Source organism: Podarcis filfolensis (genome assembly GCF_964270895.1).
Source record: "Podarcis filfolensis genome assembly, chromosome: 10".
NCBI classification, from domain to species: Eukaryota; Metazoa; Chordata; class Lepidosauria; order Squamata; family Lacertidae; genus Podarcis; species Podarcis filfolensis.
The window spans coordinates 58,895,893-58,915,289 of NC_139612.1; the positions used below are offsets into that span (position 1 = coordinate 58,895,893).

General features: G+C 44.9%; 2 protein-coding genes across 3 annotated transcripts in view; one reads left to right on the plus strand and one right to left on the minus strand.

The window, feature by feature from the left end:
• The first annotated feature begins 4,705 nt into the window (after nt 1–4,705).
• Nucleotides 4,706–15,424, plus strand: USP18 (ubiquitin specific peptidase 18). 2 transcript variants are annotated; one of them, XM_083573539.1, is made up of 11 exons: nt 4,706–5,002; nt 6,145–6,298; nt 7,252–7,348; nt 8,548–8,693; nt 8,995–9,074; nt 9,948–10,094; nt 11,229–11,324; nt 12,306–12,473; nt 13,730–13,861; nt 14,738–14,787; nt 15,113–15,424. In XM_083573539.1, the coding sequence occupies exons 1-11, from the start codon at nt 4,721–4,723 to the stop codon at nt 15,165–15,167; spliced, it is 1,407 nt and encodes a 468-aa protein (XP_083429665.1). In that variant the 5' UTR covers nt 4,706–4,720; the 3' UTR covers nt 15,168–15,424. The 2 variants fall into 2 exon arrangements, with proteins under 2 accessions (XP_083429665.1, XP_083429666.1); XM_083573540.1 differs by having other exon boundaries at nt 4,881–5,002; nt 6,128–6,298.
• Nucleotides 15,425–16,435: 1,011 nt separating this feature from the next.
• Nucleotides 16,436–19,397, minus strand: part of LOC310743002 (aldo-keto reductase family 1 member C3-like) — a 36,553-nt gene continuing 33,591 nt past the window's right edge. The window contains exons 8-9 of the mRNA XM_083573027.1: nt 19,078–19,160; nt 16,436–17,292 (exon numbers count right to left, since the gene is read on the minus strand). Of these exons, the coding sequence (XP_083429153.1) occupies nt 17,250–17,292; nt 19,078–19,160 (126 nt within the window). The 3' untranslated portion in view covers nt 16,436–17,249. The remainder of the gene's footprint in view (nt 17,293–19,077; nt 19,161–19,397) is intronic.

Consider the following 19,397-nt stretch of genomic DNA (forward strand, 5'->3'; position numbering starts at 1 on the left):
CCCCGCGACGGGGTGAGCTCCCATTGTTCGGTCCCTGCTCCTGCCAACCTAGCAGTTCAAAAGCACCTCAAAGTGCAAGTAGATTAATAGGTACTGCTCCAGTGGGAAGGTAAACGGCATTTCCATGCACTGCTCTGGTTCGCCAGAAGCAGCTTAGTCATGCTGGCCACATGACCCGGAAGCTGTACGCCGGCTCCCTCGGCCAATAAAGCAAGATGAGCGCCGCAACCCCAGAGTCGGCCACGACTGGACCTAATGGTCAGGGGTCCCTTTACTTTTACCTTTATAGCTACAGCAGTGGACAGCCCGATTTTCTGATACTTGTTCCAGGTAAAACATTTCCCCCATTTTATCCTCTGGAGATATGTCAGGGATGCCTTTAAAAAGTTTTATTATTATGCACTCGCATGTGCTAGACTTGTGTGCATTTCAGCCCCCTCCTCGTTCCAGGTGACCTGTTTATTGAGCCTTCTTCCTGATTTGTTTGCACCCACTTTGCAAGGAGGTTAGAAGACCTTGACCATTTATTGAGCATTCATTCTGATTTGTTTGTGGGCGGTCTCATGACATTGCATCAACAAAGTGTTACTCCATCTTTAAGTGCATTTCCCCACCCTTTTTACCAAAAATAAAATTAAAAATCAATTTTTGGGGGGAGAAACAAGTACTGTTGAATGTACATAAGTAAAATCTTCTATCATTTCAATGCCTTGCTACATAAAAAGTGACGTTGTTACCATAAAGTAATGTTGTTAATCATAAAATATATATCGTAAGAATATTTAAATATATATAATGTTACACAAGAATGTCTTGTTTAATTTTCTAACTTAGTGAGGCAATCAGTCCCAGAGAACTCAGCTCGATGGGCTATTTGTAATTAAATAAGATAATTTCATTGAGTTTACTAAGTAATTAAGATCCCAGAAAAAAATCAATCAAATCAGATATTTCCCAGTTTAAACTAATCCCAGAAATTACTTAATTTACTATCTCGTCAAGCAACATATGTGGATTTTTACATTTCACATTCTTTTCTTCCAGTAAGAAATTGGCATTTTTTTTTTAAAAAACCCAAATCTATTATCCTGTTGTCAACCTAATTACCGTATTTTTCGCTCTATAAGACGCACCAGACCACAAGACGCACCTAGTTTTTGGAGGAGGAAAACAAGAAAAAAAAAATTCTGAATCTCAGAAGCCAGAACAGCAAGAGGGATCGCTGCGCAGTGAAAGCAGCTACCCCTCTTGCTGTTCTGGCTTCTGGGATAGCTGTGCAGCCTGCATTCGCCCCATAAGACGCACACACATTTCCCCTTACTTTTTAGGAGGGAAAAAGTGAGTCTTATAGAGCAAAAAAGACGGTATGTTTGTTTTATCAGACCTTAGCAAATTTTCTAATTCAGGAGGGTCTGCTTTTCTCCTCATCACTGACATACAGCGGTATGAGTTACTGTTAGAAGATTAATGATCATTATTGAGGAAATTATTACATTTCTGTTGCTAACAATACTTAGAATACACAGATACATTTGACCCTTGTGACACATTTATTATGGCACAACTATTCATGGGCTACAGCTAGGGGTGGATGAACTTGTCAGTTTCATTTTCTCTCAATTTGTAACCCCCACCCCACTTGCTAAGTTCAGTTCTCCACATTTCTGCATTAGTTCCTTAAAAAAGGACTTGTGAAAATTTATCAGCATTTTAGTGCAAATTTATCCTATTATACATGTATTTGCAATTCATTTCCCCATTTTTCTATGTTAATTTCACCAATTTATGCATTTTAATATACGCTTTACCCTGGCACATACATTTTTGTACGCATTACTTGGCTTGAAAACTACATTGCAAAATTCAGAGAAGTGTAACTTTTGAAAGAGGGCTGTGTTTCGTTTTGTGTATTGCTCCTGAAAATGCAGGTTTGGTAGATTCATCTTTACATGAACGAAATGGATGAAATTTCCCTCTCACTCCTAACTACTGTCCACCAGGTGCATGAAAGGGCATTTTGAGTTGCAGGCACCAAATCTACCTAGTTGGGGGGAGGTTTGTAAACATGAAGGTCAGCAAGAAATAAAACGTAGAAAGGGACAGACCTTGATAATGGCCTTATTAACAGGGACTATTCACTGTGGCAAACCCAGACACCGGTTCTTGTCCCCCGATCTACTGTGGCCGCACCTTTGGGGAATATTCCATTTCTGAATTTCCTGAATGCATCCCCTTCGCCTCTTCGACTCTATGAAACGAAACTTTTGTCAAGCTACCTAACACGAGGGCTGGGGAAATGCTATGTTCTGTATAGTCTGAAGCAGCCAGGTGGCCAAACTGGTTAGGACAGTTTTAAGCCTCTCAGTACCGTATTTTTCACCCCATAGGGCGCACCGGCCCATAGGATGCACCTAGTTGGTGATTTTTTGGGGGGGGAAATAAAGAAAAAAAATTATTCCCCCCCAGGCGCGGGGCTGGGGCGGGGGAAGCCTGAGCTTCCCCCGACCCCAGCCCCCAGAACAGGCAGGTCTCCGCAAGCCTTGGGAGACCGGCACGACTTCCTGCTGGGCTCCCATGGCTTGCGGATATCTGCCTGAAGCCCAAACCAGGACGGGAACAGCAGGATGGTGGCGCTGGGCCTCCCCGCTGTCCCCCGAGCTTGTGGGGCTGGTGGCGGGGAGAAGCGCGCTTCTCCCCACCACCAGCCTCCAAACCAGGTCGGGGAAGCAAAGCCCGGGGCGCACTGTGCAGCGCGCCCCAGACTTCGAGATGCAGGCTGCTATCTGCAAGCCTAGGGAGCCCAACGGGAACTCCCCCGGGCTCGCAAGGCTTGCGGAGAGCTTCCTGAAGCCTGGAGAGCGAGAGGGGTCGGTGTGCACCGACCCCTCTCGCTCTCCAGGCTTCAGCGAAAGCCTGCATTCACCCCATAGGATGCACACACATTTCTCCTTCATTTTTGGAGGGGAAAAAGTGCGTCCTATAGGGCGAAAAATATGGTATTTGCCACACTGGGTCTCTCCTAGCTTAGAAGCAGGGAAATTCAGCCTTTGATCTTCTGCATGCAAATCATGTGGTCTCCCACTAAACCACAGCCTTAGCACGTTAAATGAAAAACAGACCTGAGGTTTGACAGAAACCCGCTGAGACCAGGAAACAATAGTAGCTGAGCTCCCACTGTTGACATACGCAGAAGCTAAGAAATGAAACTTAAAGGCTGTGGGGAAGGTCTGATCACTGCTGATCGAGGCAGCTGTCACTCACACAACCCAGCAGGGTGTGTGTGTGTCATCAAGTCCCAACAATTGAAGGCCAGTGGATTAGGGGGCAGAGATCATATAATTGTTCTCAGTGTCAAGTCACATTTTGTGAAAGAATCAGCTGCCATAACTTGGCTTAGGATGAATCTTCTGAAATCCATTTTGGATGCAGCGTGGCATGATAATGGGGGGGGGGGAGGGGGGAGTCCAAGTTATGCTGGTGAGATTTACCATACAGTGGTACCTCGGGTTAAGTACTTAATTCGTTCTGGAGGTCCGGACTTAACCTGAAGCACCACTTTAGCTAATGGGGCCTCCTGCTGCCGCCGCGCCACCGGAGCACGATTTCTGTTCTCATCCTGAAGCAAAGTTCTTAACCTGAAGCACTATTTCTGGGTTAGCGGAGTATGTAACCTGAAGCGTATGTAACCCGAGGTACCACTGTACTTTTCTCCTTCCTCAGGAGGAAGTTGCACTGATCTCAGTCAGGGATTATTCCCTAGAAAGCATACACAGGACTGGTCATACTTGGGAATGACAGTTCAATCCTATACTCAGAAGTAAGCCCCATTGACTTCAATAGCAGAGCCAGGTAAGGTATAATGGATGTCAGCCTCATTGGATTCAGTGGGCACTTCCCTCTGTGTAAGCGCACATATAGGATCAGGCTGAGGGCCGGATTTAGGTTTGATGAGGCCCTAAGATACAGAAGGTAATGGGACACTTAATATTTTAGGGAGCAGGCTAGCAGGCAGGGCCCATTACTTACATCATAGGAGCCTACACAACAGAAAACACTGTTGCTGTACGTAGGATTTATTTTATTTGTTTTATTTTTTGGAAATCTACATCCAGTTTTTTTCTTTAATTTTTTTTGTGGCCCCCAAGAGAGGCCCCAAGCTATAGCTTGTTTAGCTCATACGTAAATCCGGCACTGATCAAGCTCAAACAACACAGGTGCCCGTCAGCAATATTATTTGAAATCACCATGATTAAAAATCATCCCTGGAGGGCATCTAGATAAAAGGCAGTCTGCAGTGGCATAGCATTAAACTAAAAACAAATATCTGCTCACCCCTCCATGCGGGCATGAAAAAAAAACAACGTACCGGACGCTGCTTAGCTACCCCCATCCCTCTTTAAGCATTGCAAATGCAGAAGCGCGACTAACGTGTGATCCAGTGCCGGGTTTACGTATAAGCTAAACAAGCTATAGCTTAGGGTCCCACTCTCTTGGGGCCCCCAAAAAAATTTAAAGGAAAAAAAAAACCTGGTTGTGCATTTCCAAAATATAAAACAAATAAAATAAAACTAGCCTGCTCGCCTGCTCCCTAAAATATCACTGGTTTGCTCCTATTAGGTCCATAAATTACCATATAGCATATATTCAACACAAAAAAAAACCAGCGACAATTTGTTGTTGACAAAGGACAGCTGGACATATAAAGGGCCCCATTACCTTCATGAAACCTAAGCCCGGCTCTGGTGCGGTCCCTTTTCTGCTGGAAGCGGGTGGGGGCGGAGCTGCTCCGGAGCCGCGCTTAAGTTTCACTTTCCAAGCTGTGCTCTCAAAAGGGGAAACCAAAACTCATCTCGGCGGCTCCGCTCTGCCCTCTAGCCGAGGCGCGCCGCGCTCAGAAGGGAAGCTTGGCGAGCGAGGCGCGGATGGGCTCGTTTCCACGCTCGTGGAAAGCGAAGTGAAGCGGGGCAGCGAGGAGATCCGGGCGGCTGGCGGTCGAGGCGCAGTAAGTCCCAATTCTTCTCGTGCTCGAAACGTTGCATATCCCGTTTGCTTGCTTGTTTTTTGTTTTTTTAAAAAATATTTCAGCTCTTCGGAGAGAGTCGATGCTCCGCTTGCTTTGGGAAAATAGCGCTGTTTGCACGACACTCTTAGTCTCAGGGTCGTGGGTTCGAGTTCTGCACTGCAGCGGGGTGGACCAGATGACCCAATTTTGTGATTCAGTTCTTAACTTCATTCTACCGGGATGGCTCTTTGCGATCAGGAACGCCTCGCCAGACTTATCAGCAGACTTGTTCAGAAACAAAATAATAGGAAATAGAAAGGAGCCCCAGAGGGTTCATTGGGTTTACTCCAAAATTAAAGGGTGCAGGGTTAACTGAGCGACATGATAAGGGATCATATTCTACCTCCGTTTTTAACTCAGAAACTGGCGTACTCCTATAGCGGAGAAAATTTGGTTTGCCCTATTTAAAAGTGCAGCGAGAGTCTCTTGCTGAAGTCCGGGTTCACCTAGTGTCCTCCAGATGTCTCTGACTTCAGTTCTCTCCAGCCCCAGCCATCACCAGGCAAAAATTTTGACCCTGGTCTGAATGCTTATGTTGCCCCTACAATGCCACCACTTTAGACCGCGGTGCTTATAACTTCACTTCTGAACCACACCATTAACATTTATCTTCTTCCTGATAAGTTAGATCAAAACCCCCAAATTTGCCAGCCAGCCCTGTGATGAGGGGGAAAGAGAAAGAAATACTCTAAGCATGTGCAGGTTTTCATTTTAAACACACGTACATCATAGCACCATCGTGAACTTCAGGAATAAAATGGCATTTGCTGCTGCTGCCCTGGTGCTAAACACATTTGCATGGGAGTAAACACCATTTTGTTGTAGGAAAGGGTAATATATGTTTAAAGTGAAAAAGAATAAAATATACCTGCCTGGCCAACTGCTCCAGGTATATGACATTAACGAGAATAAAAATAAGAAATGATGATGCACGGTGACCAGCAAGCCCTTCTTCCCCTCCTGGAAAAATAGCAGCAGCAGCAACAAGAGACAACATAAGATAAAACGAGGTGCTTGTTTGGGGGTTAAGTGATTTGCATGTTGTCTATTTGTGTTGCATTATAGTACGTTTGATGGGTCAGAGTGCTGGACGTCCAAAGCCAAAAAGGACATTCAAGCTGGAGGAATATCAGACGATGACGGCCGAGGCAGATGAGGAGAGCTCTACAGAGGAAGCTTTGGAGACGTGCAGCCAGAAGCTCCAAGAGATTTGTGGGATGGCAGACTCAAGAAATGGTACTTTTAATATTTTTCTTACATTTTCATTTCTCAGGGGTGGGGAACCTTAGGCCCGGGGACTGACTGTGGCCCTCTGGGACTCTCTGTCTGGCCCTTGGCACACACACCTCGGGCCCCACCCTCTCCCAAGCTACGCAGCTGTCCCCAGGCCACACCCCTCACCAACCCTGCTTCAGACCCTCCTCATATGTTTTTGCCTGGCTGAAATGTGTTCTTGAACTCTGATAAGACTTCTTGCTTGTCTGAGTGGAAGGTGAAGAGCAGGATGTGAGTGTGTGTAGAAATTACCCTAGAGCTCAACGGTACGTTTATCTTCCTTGTCTTTGGTGATCGCTCGTAGCCAAGTATGATTGTCTTCCATGAACATGGTCTCAACGGTGAGTTCGTAAGTGACTGTGGAGGCCAATTCTAGACCCACACGTCCTTCCACAGTGGGGACATAGGTTTCCGGGAGGGAGTTGATAATGGTGAGGGTTTGCCAAGCATGCCTTCCTCTTAGCGCCTTTCTCCCTTTCGTCCTGAGTTCAAGTATTTTCAAAGCCCACGTCGCCTTTGGTAAAGGCTCTTCTCAAACTGGAGCGCTCGCAGGCCAGTGTTTCCCAGTTGTCTGTGTTTATACTACATTTTTAAAGATTTCCCTTGAGTCTTTAAACCTCTTTTGTTGTCCACCAGCATTATTCTCACCTCAAATGACCAGTTTTGGCTTGTGCATTGTTTTGAAAACAGTGAACCTTTAACGGTGAACTTAATCAAATTTATCCCCCCACCCCAAGTTTCATGTAATTTAGCTTTAGATTCTATGCCTATTTACACTGAAGCAAGTCCACCCCCCCCGCATGTAATCTAATCCAAAGAAAGTGTCCATAGGATTGCAACCATAAGTCAAAAGTGTGTCATTCTCCCTGCCCTTAACCAAAGCTGCTTGTCTGGGTGTTGTCTCTTATTTCCAGGAGCTGTTGGCCTGTACAATATTGGACTAAACTGCTGCCTCAACTCCTTGCTTCAGGTCTTGTTCATGAACAGACAGTTCACTATGATACTCCGGAGGTGAGTGAGGATTTCCCCACCATCCGGTGCAGTGCTTTGGATCAAAATCTCTTTCTCTAGAGGGCAGTGGGGGTGGGGAAAATGCTTAATTCGGGTTGGCATATTTCACAGAGTAAAAATCTGGACAAAAAAAGTAGTTGAGCTTTTTTTGGCGATGACCGCAACCAGAGTGTGCACAAAACAACAACAACAACAATAAGTAAAATAAATAAAAAAATTGAAGATTAAAAACCAAACCTTCCCAAACTTGGACAATTGCTATAACTTGTAAAAATGCACATAGGCCTCCCGAAAGAGGACATGTCTGGGATTTCCCGGACTTATGGCAACCCTAGCTTAATTTAAAAATGGAGCATTTTTTTCCACCCTCCAAGAGCAGTGGTTTGGATTCAAATCACTGTGCTTTTTTTTTTTTTTAAGCAAGTGATTTTAAAATCAACATTTGTAGACTCCTACTTAGGATTAGCTGAACTTGAACTTGAACTACAGACAACTTGTACACAGGTACTAGATAGCATTTCTGTGCACTGCTCTGGTTTGCCAGAAGCGGCTTAGTCATGCTGGCCACATGACCCGGAAGCTGTATGCCTGCTCCCTCGGCCAGTAGAGCTAGATGAGCACCGCAACTCCAGAGTCGTCCGTGACTGGACCTAATGGTTAGGGGTCCCTTTACCTTTACCTTTACTAGATAGCATGTGAAGGCCCCTTAGACCATAAGAAGAGCCCTGCGGGATAAGACCCATCTAGTCTGCTTTCCTGTTCTCACGCTGACCAGTTGAATACCTATGGGAATCCTGCAAGCAGAACCTGAGTGCAAAAGCCCTCTCTGTACTTTTGATTTGCAGTAACTGGCTTTCAGAGGCATATCACCTGTAACAGTTGAGGGAGAACAAGCCATGATGGGTAGTAGTTACTGACTGACTTACCCTTCATGAATTTTTCTTATCTGCTTTTAAATCCATGCAGGTTGCCATAGCCACATCTTGCAGATGCAAATTCCATCGTTTATGGAGTGTGGAAAGCCAACCCTGGCATCGAAACCTTTGCTAGGTTCCTGCTTAAACTTCCATTTAACGAATGCATTTGCAAGTCATTATATGTGTGATTACACTTAGTTCTTAAAAAAACAAACCCTTTCCGTTGTGACTTTTCTTCAAGAAAGTGTGGTTAAGATGGCAGCCTTATCTTTCTGTTGCCAGAATCAAAGTGCCGTTAGAAGATGCGGAGCAGAAAGCAAGCGTCCCTTATCAAATGCTCTTGCTTCTGGAGCAGATGCAACGGAGCAAGAGAAGATCTGTGCATCCCTTGGATCTTGTCCGCTGCCTCTCAATGCACAATGTGAAATGTAAGGAGCAAGTGGAGCCTTTCTGTTCCCCTAGGGAGGTGTCATTTGGAGGGTGGGGGTTGCTTATAGTTAATAACTGCCCTCCCCCTACAGAACACGTGCAGAGGTGTTTTGATAAACGTCTTCAGAAACGGTAGTCAGGCTGTGTTTGTGGATTGATGGGGCAAGAATGGAAGGTTGGCTGCTAAAAAATATATAGAGCATTGGAATCTGGAGGAAAGGGGCGAAAATAGAGGAATTTGGGAAAGGCATAAACAAGCTGTTGTGCTAAATTTTGCTTGCGCCTCTTCCTTTTGTCTAGTGCTTGTTCTGTATGATGCTTCTCAACTCTTCTTGATCCTCTGGAACCTAATTAAGGACCAAATCACAAACGTGAATCTGGTAAGAGTCCGGATTTTGCAAAGGAAAACATGTTACTTCCACGTTGTATGCAGACACAATGAGTTACCTGCAGAGGCCCTTGAAGTATAGCCAAGAATACTTTTGTCCCTTGTTGAAAAATCAGAACTTATGATGCAGGCTTATGTTTGGAGCCCTGCCAGAGAGTTCTGTATAACTCAGCAAATACATCAGTTAAGGTAGCAGAAATGGGATCAGCTCCCCTGGATCTCTCCCCACCACGGCTACTATTTAGGAAAACATGCAATTGAAATCACACTATTATTCTAACTTGCAATATGGCTCTGGGTCGTGCCCTTTTAATTTGCAGAGTTCCCATCACACATAAAATACAAAACCCAGAAGCACATAACAAAGACTTTGATAGCATAAACTTAAAAATACTGAGTACACAACTCTCTCCAGGATCCTTTAATCTGATTCACCTTCCCCTGCCCTGCTCTCCATTTAAAGTACACTGTGATCTCCTATTCTGTTTATTAACTTTATAAACAGCTTTTTCATTAAAAAATGGTGTATATAATTAAAAAATAAAATTAATCCAACCATTTTTTTTTGGGGGGGGAACCCACAGCCTAGTAATAAAACAATAGTAAACATAGACAAGAAAGCAGGATAGCCACCATCTTGGATGGCTTTAAAAGAAGATTAAACAAATGTCTGTGTTAGATCTGCTGAATAGAGGATTCTGTAGTGAGACAGATAATTGGGCTTGGTGATGGCTTTCTGCTTGTTTTCACTCTAATGGGCACCAGTTTGAAGCCTGTCAGTGGAATCACGCAAAGAGCAGTGCTTGTTGACAACACAGAGCACATTATTTATTCGCTTCTGGTTTTCTCCTCCCCTCTCTTTAAGGTTGAAAGCCTGGCTCTCCTGCACACCATCCAGCTGCAGCAGAACCTAGTGTGTCAAAAGTGCTCAGCTGAAATGAAGAAGGAGAGCAACTTGTTGATGTTCCCACTCCCAATGTTTGATTCTGATTCTCACCCAGTCAGGACATTGGTATGTGAAGAGGGTCTCCATCACACTGTGCTTCATCCTATTTAAGTAATAGGGTCAGAACTGAGTTTCTAGTGTAGTGCTCCCTCCTGTCCTGTAGAGGGCGTGCTCATATTGAAAGCTTAATATCAACACAGTGTTTCTGCTGGGGAAGGGCTCCAGAAATGGAAAGTGGGGCAGAGGAGGCTAAACAAACAAACAAAACTCCAGAAAGATTGGTTGGGGAGGAAGGGGAAGACTCTTGCTGTACTCAGAACTCATTGATAAATGGTTTCAGATCATTTTATAGGGCTCCACAACCAACTGCACCACCTTGCTTGCTGTGCCTGGGGAGCAGAGCTTTTCTGTAGAGGGATGTTCTGAATGGAGTTCTGATGTATGGAGAGAGCGAGAGGCTGAGAGTGGAGGGGCTGATCCCCAGACTTCTAGAAATGTGCTTCTTGTTCTTCTTCAACATGTCCAACCTTAGGAAAACAAAACTTCTGGGGCTGCCAGTGTCTCTCTGTTTCAGTATGTGACAGGGACTCTGCAGGAAATGGAGGCAACTGCCCATACAGTCTCTGTCAGGCATCATACTGCCATTACTGTGGTCATGGCTTCAAGGTGATGCTCACCTGTGTCAGGTGTGTGCATGTGGACAGGTGGGCCAAAGCAGTGGCCAAGAGGGCAAAGTAAGAGGCAATGATGATGATATAATATTAAATTTACATACCACTCTTCACCTGAAGATCTCAGAGCAGACAGATGTGGGAGAACTTTGCAGATAAGACCTGGTATATGGGTGATGGTGGGTACTTACCTTGTCTGAAGGTAGACTCTGAGACACAATAATCCAGTGTAGTAGCATATCTGAAATTAGGCCAGAGCCAAAACGGAAGGATTAGCAGAAAACCCCATGGATGCTGCTCCAGACTCCTTGGATGCAAGTGTAACAACTTTTTAAAAACCTATGGCTCCCACCGGGTTGAAGACCTGTGTATTTTCCAGAAATACACACAACGTGCAATTGGTACCAATTGCATGACTTGTAGCCCTCCAGATTCTTCTGGATTCTCACTCACATCAGTTCCAGCCAGCATGAATTCCTCTGGGCACGTGGGACTAATCTCTGCTCTTTACCTTATTCAATCCTTCTAGGGAGATTCACTGCGTTGTTTCTTTGCGCCGGAACAGCTGGTGGATGAAAATGCATGCCACTGTGAACAGTGTGGCTTGGAAACGCCACATCTACGGGTAATGGTGCCTTTGAACGTTAATTGGCAATTCAATCCTTGGAGCTTCATGTCGTTTCCATGTTGGATGAGGATATTTGTTCATAGAAGAATCATGGGGTCTTGCCTTTGGCCATTATTGGCAGGGCATTTTCTTTGAATTCAGAAGTTCCCAATCTGTGGCATCTCTAGGTAGGGCTGAAATACTGGAGAGCTGCAGCCTGTCAGGGTAGATGAGACTCAGCTAGATGGAGCTATAGCCTGGCAAGGCAGCTTCATGTGTTTCTAAGGTACTTATACCCCAATTCACAAGGCGGTTCCCACCCTGTATGAAGTGGTTGAGGTGACTGTGGCGTTCACACAGGGTCCCCGGACATTTGACGGTCTATTGATCCCTGTGCCACCACTTCGATCACTTCCCCGCTGCCAGCAACCCGTATCTCTTGGGTACACACTGAGTCCAGACAGTTGTTAACATTAAACCAAATAAACAAGTTTATTTTATAAGCATTAACAAGTTTATGGTTTCAGATAATTTTTCTTGTCAGTTTCTTAATCTTCGTTTCTTTGCTGATCTATACCTTCCTAATACCTTCTAACTGATTATCCCAACTATTTTAACTGACTCCTCTTAACAGATTCTCTCACTCTCTCACATCAAACTAGCCCAACCCACAGACTTATCCTTCCTCTCCCTTCTCTAACTCTAGACTCACTTCTTAACAACTCTAACTCCTCCCCTTGGGTTCCTATTGGTTAATCATTTTACACTTAGTTAAGCTTTTCCTTATGACCCAGTATGATGTCACACACCTAGAAGGGCAAACGCCACAGTGACTAGTGGCAATTTGCTAAACGCAGCATCGGGATCCAGATTTTCAGAAGGGTGAAAAGGGCGTGATTTCTCTGGATCGGTAGTCCCTCCCTTGCTTTGCAACTATTTTATGCTGACCTCTGTATTCCAGTCTTTGTCTTTCATTGTTGGTGTGCATCGATTTTGCAGGGCATGAGAGTTACGCGTCTGCCACGGACATTGATGCTGCACCTAAAGCGTTTCTGCGGCACAGAAGGCAGCCAGACCCGGAAAATCAGCCATTCCTTAGCCTTCCCACAGAGCCTAAATTTCAGTGAGATCCTGACGCCAGAACAGTACAACCAGGATGCACAGGAGGTGGGACACTTACCTGCATCATCATTCGCTTCGGACTTAGAAGGCATAATGAAATGGCCCAGAGCGGATGTGGAGAACTTCTGGTTCTTCCAACACTGATGAACTGCAATTCCCATCAGGAAGCATGGTCAATGGCCTGGGATGAGGGGGCTTATAGTTCAGCAATGTCTGGAGGACCACAGGTTCCCAACCTATGGGCTAAAGCAAGAAGGTGCCTTGCCTGGACTGAATGTTCAGGTCCCCTGAGACTGCATCTGTTTTCACCATGGTCACCCAAGTGCTTTCATCACATTCTGGGATAACTTATTCAAGAACTGCAGAGCAATATTAGTCCCAAGAGTGGAAGTTTGCATTTTGTCCACCCTTGTTCCTGTGGACGCTGTTCTAGATGCTCTCAATATTATGAAGCAGGAATTAACAGGTCCCAGAAAGGGATGTCATTTCAACTTCAAGGTTGCTATACTGTTTGTTCTGCAACAGTATTTGAGGAAGACATTGTTGTCTCCTATCCCCACCCCACAGCAGAAATTCCCCTCCTTAAGAGGTATGTTCAAGGAAGATATAAGGATGAAGCGCTTTGGTCGGTGGGGAGTCAGAGAAGCACGATGGTCTATTCTCTAAAAAAAGCGGGGAGAATAGGTAGTGCTTTTTCTGGGGGTACTCAAGGCTCCGCAGTACTGGCACCTCACCCCCCAATGTTAAAAGTGTGGCACTTACTGTAACAACTTCATGGTGAGTACCACCGCCTTTTTTCTATTAAAAAAGCACTGGGAATAGGGAATTAGAAGTGCTATGCAACTTAAACAATGGAAAATGGAAAACATTTCTCTAAATTTGAAATGGAGATTAAGCCTGCCGAAAATGTTGTTTTGGGTATATTGGACCCCAAAACATTTATTTATTTGATTTGCATTTCCTCCAAGGAGCTCAATGTGGCATTCATGGTTTCCTCCCTCCCCATTTTATCCTCAAAACAATCCGTGAAGTAGGGTAGGCTAAGAGACAGTGACCAGTCCAAGATTACCCAATGAGTTTCATGTCTGAGTAGGGTCTTGAACCCAGGTCCTAGTCCAACCACGACACTACACTGGATCTTTATCTCAGGAAGGCACTGTCTAATACAGAAAGATACTGGAGGTGTAATGCTGGAAAGGCCTCATTGAGGCATATGATGTGGTCCTGTCCAGTGATAGTAATTCCCTGTTTTGTATCTCTCCTGTCTTCCATTGAAAATATCTCTCTATGACTCTTTCCAGGATGATGGGTTGTATGATCTGTTTGCGGTTGTTGCACACTCGGGATCAGCTAACTTTGGTCATTACTCTGCATACATTTGGAGTCTCACGGAAAGCAGGTGGTATTGCTTCAACGACTCGAGCGTCTGTCAGGTGAGGAAGGCAGCCTATATTTGGCGTTGTGCCTGCTTCCCTTCCCTTCCACCTCTCCCGGCAAAATCAGGGTCTGAGATCTAACCACGATGTGTGTCAGCGCATTGAAAAAGGTTGCAAGCCATGCTGGACGATGGTCCAAATCCAGACCTAATTGTGCACAAACAAGGAATGGGCATTTGAATGGATGTCAGAATACACTTCCCATTCAAAGCCATGTAGCACTACAGATAGACACCTCTGATTTATGCTAGTGGTTCCTGATCCAGCTAGGGCCAGTTGTGAATAACGGTGCAATCCTATACATGTCTACTCAGAAGAAGGTCCCATTGAGTTATGGGACCGGAGTCTTGGGCAATTTTATAGATTTTATATATAAAACATGGGTTAATTGGCTTGAGTCTGAAGCAGCCCTAATTAAAAGATAACCAAGTCCAGTAGCAGCAAAAATTACATAGTATCATAGATTTGTGGAGTTGGAAGGGATTCCGAGGGTCATTTAGTCCAACTCCCTGTAATATAGGAATCTCAGCTAAAGCATCCATGATAGATGGCCACCCAACATCTTTGGGTAATATTTAGAACAAGATGTGTGTAAAAGGTCTTAAACCTCTGCATAGTGGTCTGTGAAAAGATCTTTACTTTAAAAGTGAATTACACATCTACTTAAAAGGTTAACCCAAGATTTTTTCAATTAAAAAAAAAATACACACAGAGTCATCTATCAGCTGTGTAACAACTTATAATAATTCTCTTCATCTATTATAAGAAAAAAAGTTTAATATTAGCTCTATATTTTATGTGCTTTTGCAATGGATGTGAGTGGGGTTTTGAATCTGTCTCATTCGCTTGCTCCTTGTACTGTGTATTCTGCAGGTATCCTGGGATGATGTCAAATGTACCTATGGAAAAGCATATCTCCGCTGGTAAGGCGGGCCGACTGTTTTTTCTCTTAATCCTACTGGAAGACCTGGGGGGTGGGTGCTGGAGGAGGCAGTGAAATGAGTATGGCTGGCTGTGTGGAAAACAAAATAAAAAAACCATTGCATTTTGGTTTGGAATGAGCTGGTTTCAGATGAGCTTTTTCCACCCTAGGCGTTTATTGTTGGGAAGAAATTGGATCAATGGTCCAAGTAGGTATAGGGCATCTTCTTAATCCTGTGTACTCTGTTGGATAGAGATTTGAGGACTAACTACAGGTTGACCACTGTGGTGTTTGGTTTTGACTTGCTTATTTTCTCCTTCCTGTAGGGGTGAAACAGCCTATCTCCTGGTTTACCTGAAAAGGAATTGTGGGAAGCTCTGATCTGATTGACTCAGGGCAACCACAGGGAGGTTGCAACTTTTTTTGTCCAGATTCTCCAAATACCAGATGACTGACTGTCCATCACATTTGTGCAGGAGAATACAAGCGATATGTGAACTCAAAGCACCAGAAAGGGAGACCTTTTGGAAAGAAGGCTCAGAAACACACACTTTTATCTGCAATCTGTCTTTGGAAGTTACACAGTGCCTCACTTTCAGACCCTCTGCAGCCGGCTAGTACAGGAGACAGGGCCAGTGGTTTAAGTGTCTTGAGACTTGTATTTTCACGAGGATACTGAGAATTGTTCTAAGAGAGCTTATACTCCTCTGCTGCCCCACAGTGGTCAACACACTTTTCATAAAACTAGTTCCCAGGATTTTCTGCACAGTTGAGCCAGCTTATATGCAGCATAGAATTACCCTTCATCTCCCCATCACAACCTCTCTGTTCTACCTCAGCCGTGACACTTCTTAGCTGCCCCTTTATAAAGCAGAAGCTGCAGGGGGGTAGAGACGATGGCAGATCCTCGCATATCACATGCAATGGGCTTCTGGACCCAAGAAGTACAGAGGTTGGGATCTGCTGGGCATATCAAAACCAGCTGCAATATTCAGTCTCCTTTGCTCACACACTAACATGGAAGCATTTACCGTATTTTTCGCCCTATAGGACACACTTTTCCCCCTCTAAAAATGAAGGGGAAATGTGTGTACGTCCTATGGGGCGAATGCAGGCTTTCGCTGAAGCCTGGAGAGCGAGAGGGGTCGGTGCGCACCGACCCCTCTCGCTCTCCAGGCTTCAGGAAGCTATCCGCAAGTCTTGCAAGCCCGGCGGGAGGTCCCGCGGGCTCGCAAGGCTTGCGGGCAGCAGCCTGCAGCCCAAAAGCTCGGGGGATAGCGGGGAGGCACAGCGCCGCCACCCTGCTATTCCCCGACCTGATCTGGAGGCTGGCGGGGGGTGGGGAGAGAAGCAAGCTTGCTTCTCCTCCTCGCCAGCCCCACAAACCCGGGGGACAGCGGGGCAAGCCGCTGCCCCACGGAGGCTAGAGAGGCTGTCCCTGAAGGCAGAAGAGGGAGACGGAGCGCTCCGTCTCCCTCTTCTAGCTTGGGGATGGCTGCGCAAACCTGGGGGGGAAATAATTTTTTTCCCCTTGATTTCCCCCCCAAAAAACTAGGTGCATCCTATGGGCCGGTGCGTCCTATAGGGCGAAAAATACGGCACTTACAGTAGGTGGTGCAATTTTATTTCAGCCATCTGCGTGTTAGATGTTTCTGGGTATGGGTGTCACTAGTAGCTGGTGCAACTCATTTAAAAAACGACTCAAGCATTTGTCCTACACAGGGTTCAGGCACTCTTAAGCACATTTGATTTCAGTGACTACAAAACAGGCAATTTAGCATGAGACCACACAATGTAGTTCTGTCTAGCACAGAAACATCTGTTTGGATAATCTTATTTTCCTAGTATAGATAGGAGTTGCATAGAATCTCTGTTAGCATCTTATGCCTTATTCTAGAAGTTAACTGACATTATTATTTAGTACATATTTTATATAAGCTGCTTGCATGAAAATAAAGCAGTTTATTGTGAAGCAGCCCTGCTGTTGGCAGATTACCTCATTTAACTTTAAATTAAATTGACAACTTGGAGAAATGTGCATTTCTTGCTATGCCACAGGAGTATTTGCTTTTATTTATTGAGTTTTTCTGTGTTTTGCCTTGCCTTGTAAGGCAGCCTAAATAAAATAAAAATATCAATGGGCTGCAATAACAACTCGAGACTAAGACTAATTTTTCCAGGCTATCAGCTAAACTATTTTATATTTATGCTCCCTGTATTGTAGTTCTGCTCACTGGGAATACTTATTAAACCAACATGTGTGCCGTGCTAAATAGGTGCCTATGAAAACAACGCCGACGACAAAAATCCTCTTATTTCTCCTCCACTTCTGCAGATGAAATCAAAGAATAATTCACACGGCTAGAGTAGCTTTCATTTGTGCTGAAATGTATTTTTGATACTGTGAGTGCTGTGGAACTATGGTGGCTCCTTAGAATGGGAGAGGGGTGGGGGGATGAGTTGTCATTCATCATCTGGTGGCTGATAGTTTGGGTGCTCAGCAAATCTGAAACAAAACCAAAGAGTCAACCCTCAGAGGCATTGTAATAATAATAATAATAATAATAATAATAATAATAATACCTTTATTGTCATTGTACATCCTGTGTACAATGAAATTAAACAAGCCCCCCCCAAATATTCAATCTCTTATCAAACAACGCACCACCTCACAAGTCAATTGCGCTATGTTATTTTCTGTTCAACAGGCTAACAGCCCACAGATAGAAGCTATTTTTTAGCCTGTTGGTACAGCTGATTATCATATATCTCCTGCTCGAGGGTAGAAGATTAAAGAGGTGATGGCTGGGGTGTGAGTCATCCCCGAGAATTTTTCTCGCTCTCCTAAGGCAACAATCCCTTGCAATGTCATCTAGCGGACTCAAGGCACAGCCCATGATATCATGTGCTGTAGTCACCATCCTCTGTAGAGACCAGGGCAGCATACCACACTGTGATACAATATGAAAGGACACTTTCTATTGTGGACCGGTAAAAGGAGTTCATCAATTGTTGTTTAACATTATTCTTTTGCAAGACCCTGAGGAAATGGAGTCTCTGTTGGGCCTTTCTGACCACCTATGTTGATTTTCCAGGTGAGGTCCTCACTAAGGTAAGCTCCCAGGAATTTAAAGGAGGAGACTCTCTCCACACACCCCCGATATACAATGGGGCAGGTTCCCCTCTCTTCCTCCGGAAGTCCAACACCATCTCCTTTGTCTTACTAATATTTAAGTGCAAGTTATTCTCTAAGCATATTGATGAGTTGCCAGCCACTGTCTCATAAGACCATTTCACACAGTACATAGTAATCACCCCAAGTTTGCCACTGAATGCCCACTCAGCAGGGAGGCTGAAAGTTGATCCTGCATTCCCAGTGTAAAGGGAATTGGGGGTTGCTCGTGCGTAAGGGGGCAGCTGCTCTAGACAACGTTGTCTGGCTAAACCTTTCCCTGGCTGGACAGCCCTTTCTCCGTGGCTGTGTCAGTCACTGGCAGAATCCGTCAGTGGGCGTTTCCTGAACTTCTTCCAACATAAAAGCTCCTTGACGCCAAGTCTCCGCCTAGCTTCCCTGCGCGGAAGTCTTCTGCGCAGAGTGGGCGTGGCCAGCGGAGGTCCTGGGCTCTCCCCGCTGGTCTCTGTGGAAGAGTCTTGGAGCCATCTCTCCGAAGTCCTTCCCTGCTCCCCTTTCTTCCTGGTGTCACACCGATTTCCTTCCCCAAAGGAAGTGTTCTCTCTCTCCCTGCTGGTCCCTTCTCCTGCATCGTTGGGGAGCCTTACCTCCACTCTTGGCTCCGATGGCAGTTCCCTGACACCCAGTTTATGCACATGCAGAGAAAATCAAATGAGATGATCTCTCTAAATATGGGTTGCTAGCCCACTACCAGTTCCACTCCTTCCTAGAGGCTTCTAAATACTGCGGGGAACATCCTGGAATTCTCTCAATGGTACTATAATTGGCTTTACTTGGGGCAGTTTCGAGGGCAGTTGTAAAACAATGCATAGGGCCAGCTAGTTTAATTTCCCACAAAAGGAAATTATGCATTGGCTGAAGGGAGCATAATTTTTTTTTTTTTTTTGGTATGAGATCCATTGGTTGTCAGTTTGTTTCTGGGCAAAAAAATGAATTCAGAGTAATGGCACATACCTTTAAATCCCTTTACAAATATACTCAGAAACAGAGTAACAACTAAAATATGTCAGATCTTTTCTTCCTTTTGCTCTCGCAGTATGAATTCTTGCATGAACCACTTTTATGTATCCATATGCATACTATTTAAATATGACTTACATTTCCGCTTTTGAAAAGCTCATGTTTTTGTGAAGGCCATCAATGGATTTCATATCCTCCTCAGACAGCTGGAAAGTAAATGCCTGTCAGGGGGAGAAAATAACATGCTGAGGTGCTTTTTTACCTCATGTCTTCTTTTTGCACCTCAGAGCGGTGCACCTTTTTCCAGTAGCCTCTCTACTGCCTTCTATGAATTGGATAGTGCATCAAGGCTGGCCAGACAGTACAAAGAAGCCCTGATTTAAGTGGGACTATCTGTACCAGAAGGCAGCCCTATTTAGGGAAGCTTTTAATGTTTGATATATTACAGTATTTTAATA

What these genes read in the sequence shown, in the direction of transcription:
- USP18 (XM_083573539.1), top strand. Translation starts at nt 4,721, where the DNA reads ATGAAACCTAAGCCCGGCTCTGGTGCGGTCCCTTTTCTGCTGGAAGCG. An exon ending in TTCACTATGATACTCCGGAG is followed by an intron (nt 7,349 to 8,547) that starts GTGAGTGAGGAT and finishes TTCTGTTGCCAG; the next exon opens with AATCAAAGTGCCGTTAGAAG. An exon ending in TGGAAACGCCACATCTACGG is followed by an intron (nt 11,325 to 12,305) that starts GTAATGGTGCCT and finishes TCGATTTTGCAG; the next exon opens with GGCATGAGAGTTACGCGTCT.